General features: G+C 41.5%; 1 protein-coding gene across 1 annotated transcript in view; it reads right to left on the minus strand.

The window, feature by feature from the left end:
• GPLD1 (glycosylphosphatidylinositol specific phospholipase D1) overlaps positions 1–2206 on the minus strand; it is an 871054-nt gene extending 868848 nt beyond the window's left edge. Inside the window, exon 1 of the mRNA XM_044065746.1 lies at positions 2010–2206. Within this exon, the coding sequence (XP_043921681.1) occupies positions 2010–2106 (97 nt within the window). The 5' untranslated portion in view covers positions 2107–2206. The remainder of the gene's footprint in view (positions 1–2009) is intronic.
• Positions 2207–9613: the final 7407 nt, after the last annotated feature.

The raw sequence follows: 9613 nt of genomic DNA on the forward strand, positions 1-9613 counted from the left end.
TTCTTTTTAGCCTGAAGTATGAGATGTGCATGTATATTCTCCTTTCTTCTACATAACCAAATGTTAATCTATTCAATGTGCTTCTGTTTATTTATTTGTCCTTTGTTGAGTGAGTTAGTCCCACTACACCAATGGCCTCTATTCAGGAAAAATCTTAACTAGCATTTATACTGACAAGAGACCTGGGAAATGACCCTACTCTTTTTGGTAAGTGCTATGATATCTTTTATATCCACTGAGGCTACCACCAAGTCAGGCAGCTGGGATCTTGCTTCAACAATCTGGAAGATGGATAAAATCTGCAGTGAACACTCGTTTATTTAGCAGATTCCAACAGTTGCAGAACCACCAGCACTAACACAAAACTCATAAACGTCTTAAAGTCTCCGTTTTTGTTTGACACACTTCATCAGAACTGGGCCATCTACTGAAGTTCAGTACTCCTCTCTACAGGTATAGCCTGAAGAAAAAGCATTTTTGCAGTTTTCGAAACAGAGGAGAGTTGTATATGTTTGGAAGACTGCAAAAATGTTTTTTCTTCAGGCTATACCTGTAGAGAGGAGTACTGAACTTCAGTAGATGGCCCACGTCTGATAAAGTGTATCAAACAGAAACGGAGACTTTAAGATGCTTATGTGTTTTGTGTTAGTGCTGGTGGTTCATCAACTGTTGGAATCTACTAAATAAATGAGTGTTCACTGAAGATTTTATCCGTGGCTTTATAGCTTCGCCTGACAGAGGTGCTAGTGTGGATTATTGGTCTTTGAGCTTTAGTACCTGGTTGCTTGCTGTTTTTGGGAATCTGGAGGATGGCACACTCAGGAGTGCAGCACTCCCTTATACTGCACTGAAAAAATAAATCCAAGCATCTGGGTTGGAAATAGAACCCACAGAATTCATATCGTCCAGCATCAAAGGCAAGTGTACTTCCAGCTAAGTGACAGGCTCTACTAAGTAGCTCTTACCTTATATTTCATTACTGCTGTTGCTTGCTTTGAGTACTGTATCATGTTACCATATTGTTTTGCCCATTACATATCTAATATAATTTGCTCTATAATTTATGTATTGTATCAATTTTGCCTGTGCCTAATGACCCAGGTTGTGGCTGAAAGTGTCCTTGGATCTGTTCACTTGCCTAGTTAACAAATGATAAATAAAAAACAAAATTAAAAATACTAGTTATTTGACTTGCTGTGATCTACACAGTAGACAAACACAGACAAAAAGAATCAGATCAGGAATAGAAACTGAAGCTCATTTGCAGCTCAGAGCTTTAATCCTCTGCATTAAACTGTCAAGGCATTTACACTTCTGCAAACAAGTGGCTACGAAACCCTGACTTTATATGTATAGAATTCTCTTTAATCCAAGTCATGTATTGTGAATGAATTTAGTAAATAGTTTTAAAAATTCAACCCAAAAGATACCATGTTGGTGTCTGAAATTAGAGATCATGATTTATCAAAGAGGGGTTAATCTAAGAATTATGTATAAGCAGATTATCCAATAAAACGTCTACACATTCCTAAAAATCATCTAAGTCACCAATTAGCTTTTCATCAGAGTGCTTCACAATACTCGTGTAATATGTATCATCTGCATTTCAACAGATGTTTTTTAGCTTTCGCAGTTGAAACCAACAGTGAAGATATCAAGTAGGTATACAGTTCTACTGTTGAGTAAAATAAACACTTGGTCTGGTAAATAATTTAGCAATATAATCCAAAAGGACACATAAGAAACTCTCTCAGTCTTTCTCTCTCTCTCTCTCTGTGTCTCTCATGCTTATTTGTTTAAAGAAATCAATAATTATTGATTTTTCTTTACATTAAACCTCTATGTTGTAAGAGCAAACAGAATGAAATTGAATGTGTGCATTTCTAATTTGTAATGTTAAATGTTCTTTCAAGCAATAAGTTCTGCTTTCTGTATTTAATTTCAGTCAACAAACCATATGTATTGCAATTTATTATGCTAATCACTAAATTTACTAGACTTATACTTACCTATTTCGGTATGAGTAGAGATTCCACATGCATTGCAGGTTTTCCACAGTATAAAACTTAGGGTGAATGCATGAAGCCATGTGTGTAAGCAAGACATCCTGACAAAATGAGTCCTAGGCAGTGAAAAATGCTTTTATGCTGCCTTTAACAGAACTACAACCTTTGAAGTCTTGCGGTTATCTTCTGTTATTATGCACAAGCATACACGTGATGCAATTATCTAAATACACACGTTGGCTATAAATAGCATTTAAAAAGGGCATAGAGTTTTGTTTCAGTGAAGAGTCACCATTTTGCAGTAGGATTAAAGTGAATATATAAAAAAAGAGAACTGTATGCCTTCACAGCCTTGAAAATTATTTCCTGCTTTTTCCTCTTAATAAGACTTTTTCTGTTTCTAGTAGCTGTAGAAGTTATATTAGGTTAGGTTTTTCCTATAGAACCTGAAGGTTCTGTAAAAGTCTGTCTTGGATATTCTGAGGACAAGTGCAAATTAGCAAACACATGAAAATTCCAAGAGTAATGAGTCACTTATAATTTGCCACTTAAACTAAGCTGCTGCAGGTGAGCGATTGAACTGTTGGCTTTGGCCTCCCATCCACAGTAGCTCAAAGATTAAAATCTCTGCCTCAGAGCTCCAGAGTTTAGTCCTGAGCTGTGGTTACTTCTGTTTGGGATTTGCATGTCCTACTCACATAGTTGTGGGTTTTCTCTTGTTTTCTCCAAACATATTGTGTTGATAGACCATTCTATATGGTGTGTGTGTGTGTGTGTGTGTGTGTGTGTGTGTGTGTGTGTGTGTGTGTGTGTGTGTGTGTGTGTGTGTGTGTGTGTAGTGGTAAGCACTAGGTAGCCTATCTACCACAAGAGGAGTGGTTTCTGGCCCAGAAATTGTAGTTTGTTGTCCGTTTGGGCAGTTTTTCCATCTCTTTCACCTTTCTGATTTGAAAGCCCGCGTTTGGGCTTGTTCCCCACCTTTCCTGTAACTAGTCTAGTCCAGGTACTGATTTGCTATATCCAGGACTGTTTGTAAGCTTCTGAGCCCCCCCCCCCGCGCTAGCCTTTCTGTGTTGGAGGGAAGCCTTCTAGCTTATCAGTGGGCGTGGTAAGTACTAGGTAGCCTATCTACCAAGAGAGGACTGTTTTTTGGCCCAGAAATTGTAGTTTATTGACCATTTGGGCAGTGTTTCCATCTCTTTCAACTTTCTGGTTTAAAAGCCCACATCTGCACTTGTTTCCCACCCTTCCTGTAACTAAGCTAGTCCAGATACAGATTTGCTGTATCCAGGACTGTTTGTAAGCTTCTGAGCAGTGCCAAAGTCTGCTCTTCAATTTTTCCTTGAGATCTGCTAGTTGTCTCCTCTCCTGCACTTTTACTAGCTTGTTAGTTTAGCACTTTACCAGGCTTCTTGTAGCAATTATTGTAGTACACAAAAGTGCTACCAGCACTAAACATTCTACAATGAAACAGCTCCAGTACTTATCAATACCCACCCCTCCAGGCATGTCTAAAGGTCAGTTCCCTGTGCTTTCTCCTATTAACCTGGTGAACTTAGGCATCCTGAGGCAATGTAGCAACTGCCTCATACACTGACAACCCTCTCCTCTTACCCGACAATAGTCAGACTTGTGAGAGATGCACTTATATATCCAAATTGGAAGCCACACACTCTCCATCCAAGACCAGAATAGCTGGTCAAGAGGAGAAGGTCAACACTTGCACCACACCACATGGAACACATAGCCCTCCAGAACACACACCAGCATTGGCTTCACATAAAAACACAAACCACGCATCCACCTAAGCGGAGGCTCTCAATAAAAATCTAACCAAACAGTAGAGACCTCCAAGGCAGAAACGCACTCGACTACCACAACACAACACTAATCACGAGACACATAACTCTCCTAAACAGTGTGCCACTTAACCAAAGCCCCTAAGGCAAAACAGCACGCCCAACACACTAGTCATAGGTGAAATGATAGTGAGGCACACTGATGTCTCACTCACTAGGTTGAATAAGGAGAAAGTAAGAGTCAGCTGCCTGTCAGGTGCCAGGATCCACCACACAACGCACGCACACAGGTCCCTCAACAACAGGTACAAATATGACTCTGTCATTGTACATGTGGGTGTGAATGACCTGAGATGTACCTCACTGGACTACATGAAAAGAGACATGGAGGAGCTCTCGGATATGGTAGCCCAGGCGGGTATGACCCTAGCCCTGAGCAGCATCCTACCATCACCCAGAATGATACCACAGTACAAGCAGAAAATGATTGATTTCAAAAATTGGCTATGTTTCTGGTGTCATTCTAAGGGGATCCAGTATCTGTCTTCCAGGGAAGACATGATAGACAGACCTTGATGCTTTGCCAGAGATGGCCTGCATCTGTCACCCCTGGGCTTCCGGATATTGGCCAAGACTCTTTCCACCCCTATAGTGCCTTTTTAGGCAGTGTTCCAAAGACCAAATTACCACTGTAACAGCTACAAACAAATGCAATTTGAAGGTCATGCTGCTCAATGCTAGAAGTCTAAATCTCAAAATGCACTCGCTCAAAGTACTCCTTAAAATGGAGAACATCAACATTTGTGCTGTAACAGAGACCTGGTTCAAGGCAGCAGAAAGCACCCCTGCACTAAGAGGCTACAACTCATTCCACACCTTTTGGCCCCAGAACTTGGACTGAAGCTCCAAAGGCGGTGGTCTTTCCATATTCATAAAGGATGCATACACCTCCAGACTGGTATCCCAACATAATGCATCTGAGATACTTCAGGTGCAGCTAACATTGGTTAAGACAGCGATTCAGGTAGTAGCCTGCTATAGGTCCCCAACCATGTCCCAAGATTCACACTCCACATTCCTAAGTACCCTGGAGAATATTAGGGTACAACCTAACACTCTCATACTGGGTGACTTCAACTACTCCTTCATTAAATAGGAAAACTACTCATGTACCAATACACTTGCCCAACTATTTCTGGAATTCATTAATTCCAATGCCCTAGACCAACTCATTCTTACCCCCACTAGAGATAGCAACATCCTTGACCTGGTCATTACTAACATGGGCGACCATTGCTCTACACCAATAGTCAACTTCTCCCTGGTTTGATCCAATCACAATCTAATCACCTTGGAAATCAACATCCCTCCCACCCCTCCAACAAAGGTAACCACCATGAAAAACTTCTCCAAAGCTAACTTTGGGGTCCTAAAAATAGAGGATGCTAACTTCATGGCACCCATGCAAATGGAGAACAGTTGCTTGACCACCAAATCATATACCAATGCACTGTATGAACACATACACAAATGCATGGCTCTCACCATACCCAATAGAACTAAGATGCTCTTCTCAAAAAAAAAAAAGAAGCCAATCTGGTGGACCCCTGCCATAAACAAACTCTACAACAGAAGAAGGAAACTGATGTGGAACAAGGTGAAGTCCCAAGACTGGAAAAACTCCCTTATCAGCCTCAACAAAAGTTTGAGATCCCTCATCAAATCCTCTAAAGCTAGCTATGAAAACAGAATTGCAGCAGATAGTAAAGGCAACCACACGGCCTTCTATAGTTATGTAAAGAATCTCCATGGCAATATACAGATTTGCTCTGAGCTACTATACAATGGTACCCCCTATACTGAGCCAACAGATATTACAAATGTACTGGCGGACAGATTCAGTGCTAACTTTACCCCCCCCCCCGAAAAGGACCAATCACAATACCAGTAGATTGCCAGGCACCCAGTAGTACTGCTGCACAGGTTAAAACAGCACTGTCCAAGGCCAAGTATACAGCTTCTATGGGACCTGACAGTATCCCTGGCTGTGTTCTACATGAACTACAGAGTGAACTGGCACCTCACCTGTGTGCCCTGTTAAATCACTGCCTCACCTTAGGCTTTGTCCCTACCAAATGGCACACTGCTACAGTCATCCCTCTCCACAAAGGAGGAGCGACTACAGACCCTGCGAACTATCGCCCCATTAGCCTGACGAGTCTGATATGCAAACCTATGGAACGCATCGTCATGGACCTAATAAACAAGGATATAGGGAATCTCCAAACTCTGGATCCTACTCACTTTGGTTTTGTGAAGGGTAGATCATGCTTGCTCAACTTGGTCGACTTCTTTGAGTAAGTCAACAGAGCTGTGGATGAATATAAGATGGTTTATACAGTCTACCTTGATCTGACCAAGGCCTTTAATACCATTCCCCACTCAGGAATCATAGAAAAACTTACTAAGCTAGGCATCCACCCCTATATCACTAGGTGGATTACAAACTGGCTCACAGATAGAACCCACAGTGTGAAAGAAGCTGACTCCAAGTCAGACTGCTGACCAGTCACAAGTGGAGTCCCACAAGATTCGGTCCTGGGTCCTCTCCTGTTTGGTATCTACTTCTCTGAAGTCCATGCCAAAACAAAGGGACTCTGGCTGACAAAGTTCACAGATGATTGCAAGTTGGGAGCTATTAATAACTCCCCAAGTGATGTTGACATCCTACAAAAAGGCCTCAATGAGACCAGTGACTGGTGTCAGAACCATGGCCTTAAGCTCAGTGCCAAAAATTGTGTCTTCATCCCCTTTGGAAAAACCCAGTTCCCTTGAATTACCAAATTGATGGTAGTCCACTGAACACAGAAGGTGTTATAAGAGATCTGGGAACACAGGTTGGCAGCAACCTCTCTTTTGACCACCATGTTGCCACTGTGGTCAAAAAGTCCTTCTATGTGGCTCATCTCATTACTAAGGGTTTTACATCCAGGAAGAAAGAGGTCATTGTCTCCCTCTACTCTTCCCTCATTAGGCCAATCATCGAGTACAATGCCCCATTTGGCATGTACCTCACTAGACACCTGCAACAACTGGAGAGGCCACAAAAGTACCTCACAAAGAGGATCCTAGCCCTTAAACACTTGTCCTGTATGGACAGACTCAAAAAACTACAACTAATCTCTGTCTCATATCGCCTACTTAGAGGCGATCTCTGCTTGACTTACAAAGCCATGTCTGACCCAGCTCTGCTAGAAATGCTACATCTAAAGAAATCCCAATCCCTCCGCACCACACGCTCCAGAGACCTCAACCTCATTACCACAATTAACAGAACATGCTGGAGGGACAGGTTCATAACCCAGAGACTGCCCATACTATGGAAGAGACTTCCCAAACATGTCAAGGAGAGCACCTCACTGGCCCTCTTCAACAGAAATCTTGAGGAGTGGATGGGAAATAAAAAATTCACCCCCGGGATCACTCCAGTGGCTCTACTTGACAGAGGCACTAGGAACTAAGGTTGGGTGGCACGATGCCAGGATAATCTTATGGGCTAAGCTTGTAAAGGCTCCAGGGCCATTAGCCTAGTACACACCTATGAACCTATATATATATATATATATATATATATATATATATATATATATGTATATATATAGAGATAGATAGATAAATCTCCAGCACCAACAGAATAAGCACACCCAAATGGGTGTGTAACTTCAAAAGAAGAAATAAACCATGCTCCAAACAGGAACTAGGAGGCCTCCTAGTTCCTGTTTGGAGCATGTTTTATTTCTTCTTTTGAAGTTACTCACCCATTTGGGTGTGCTTATTCTGTTGGTGCTGGATGTTGGAGAGCGTGATTTGTATTTGAATCCAAGCACACGTTATACCGAGCACCTAGATATATATATATATATATATATATATATATATATATATATATATATATACACACACAATATATTTATCCTTACCCCTATGAAGTAGATTGTGTTTGAAAAAGATCAGGAATGAACTATGGACTATATTATAAGCTTTCCATATAATTTGTATTTACCCTTACCCTATGGCTTGGATTGTGATTAAAAAAAGATCAGAGACAGACTATTTCAATTAACTGGTTAACAAATTAGTACATTAAAAATAAGCTTCCTTTCACTTTATAGATAATTACCTCCAGAGGAGTGTGCTGGTTGCCTATCACCATTTCCATACAATTTTTTTTCCTCCATCTCTCTCTCTCTCTCTCTCTCTCTCTCGCAATTTTTCTCCTTTCCAGTCTAAGACTACATTCTGTTTTCCAGACTCACATTACTCGCCACAACATTAAATATGGATAAACATAACCATCCTTGTCAAACATTAGCAGTAAGGCTGGTAGAAGTTAGGTAGCCTGGATTCTGAAAAATTTCCAGGCTACTGGCCGTCACCCAAACATAATGCTCTATAAACAAGTTTCCTCTCCAGTTCTGTATAAACCTGAACTTTGGCAGAGCAGAAACAACATTTATATATCACAACAACACACTGTAATATCTCTAAATCTCCACCCAGACCCTGTCAGAACTGAGGCAAGGAGGATAAGAAGGGTACGTATGTTGACATGGAGGAATCTCCACATTTGGCATTATAGTAGTAAGTAAGTAAGTAATCTCCTTATCTGATATGAGGAAGGCCATTCTGGTCAACCACTATGACACAGTCTCAAGCTTATTCTCTTTATTTACTCCAGATGCTTAGGTTTTTAAATACAATGATGTGAATGGACCCCATTCCTAAGTCAGGGCATAATTAAAGTTAACAAAATCAGTATTGCTTCAGTGTTTGATGTTAGGCAAGAGTACTCAGCTCAGCATTTTCAATGTTCATAGGTTCATAACTGTGTACTAGGCTCTGGGGATGCACAAGCCAGTGCATTTCTTTGTGCCAGTCCCAAGCCCGGATAAATGGGGAGGGTTGCGTCAGGAAGGGCATCCAACGTAAAACCTCTGTCAAATGACTTATGCGGAGAACATTTCATATTTCCATACCAGATCGGTCGAGGCCCGGGTTAACAACGACTGCCACCAGTACTGTTAGCCAACAGTGTGCTGGTGGAAATTGGGCTACTGTTGGCCGAAGGAGAAGAGGAGGGGGAAGGCATGCCTGAAGGCAGGAAGAGAGGAGGAAGGTTAGGAGTGTAGTAGTGAGGGTAGGAACTTTGAATGTTGGCAGTATGACTGGTATAGGGAGAGAGCTAGCTGATATGATGGAGAGAAGGATGGTTGATATATTGTGCTTGCAAGAGACCAGATGGAAGGGAAGTAAGGCCAGGTGTATAGGAGACGGGTTTAAATTGTTCTATCATGGTGTGGATGGCAAGAGAAATTGGGTAGGGGTTATCCTAAAGGAACAGTATGCCAAGAGTGTTTTGGAGGTGAAGAGAGTGTCTGATAGACTGATGTTTATGAAGCATGAAATTGATGGTGTAATGATGAATGTTGTTAGTGCATATGCTCCACAAGTTGGGTGTGCAATGGATGAGAAAGAAAAAATTTGGAGTGAGTTGGATGAAGTGGTGGTGAGTGTACCCAAGGGTGAGAGACTAGTGATTGGAGCGGACTTCATTGGGCATGTTGGTGAAGTGAACAGAGGGAATGAGGAAGTGATGGGTAGGTATGGTGTTAAGGAGAGGAATGAAGAAGGTCAGATTATTGTGGATTTTGCAAAAAGGATAGACATGGTTGTGGTGAATATGCATTTTAAAAAGAGGGAGGAGCACAGGGTGACATACAAGAGTGGAGGAAGATGTACACAGGTGGA

The sequence above is a fragment of the Protopterus annectens genome, chromosome 3.part0, assembly GCF_019279795.1.
Source record: "Protopterus annectens isolate FY-2018-M chromosome 3.part0, PAN1.0, whole genome shotgun sequence".
In the NCBI taxonomy this organism is placed as follows: Eukaryota; Metazoa; Chordata; order Ceratodontiformes; family Protopteridae; genus Protopterus; species Protopterus annectens.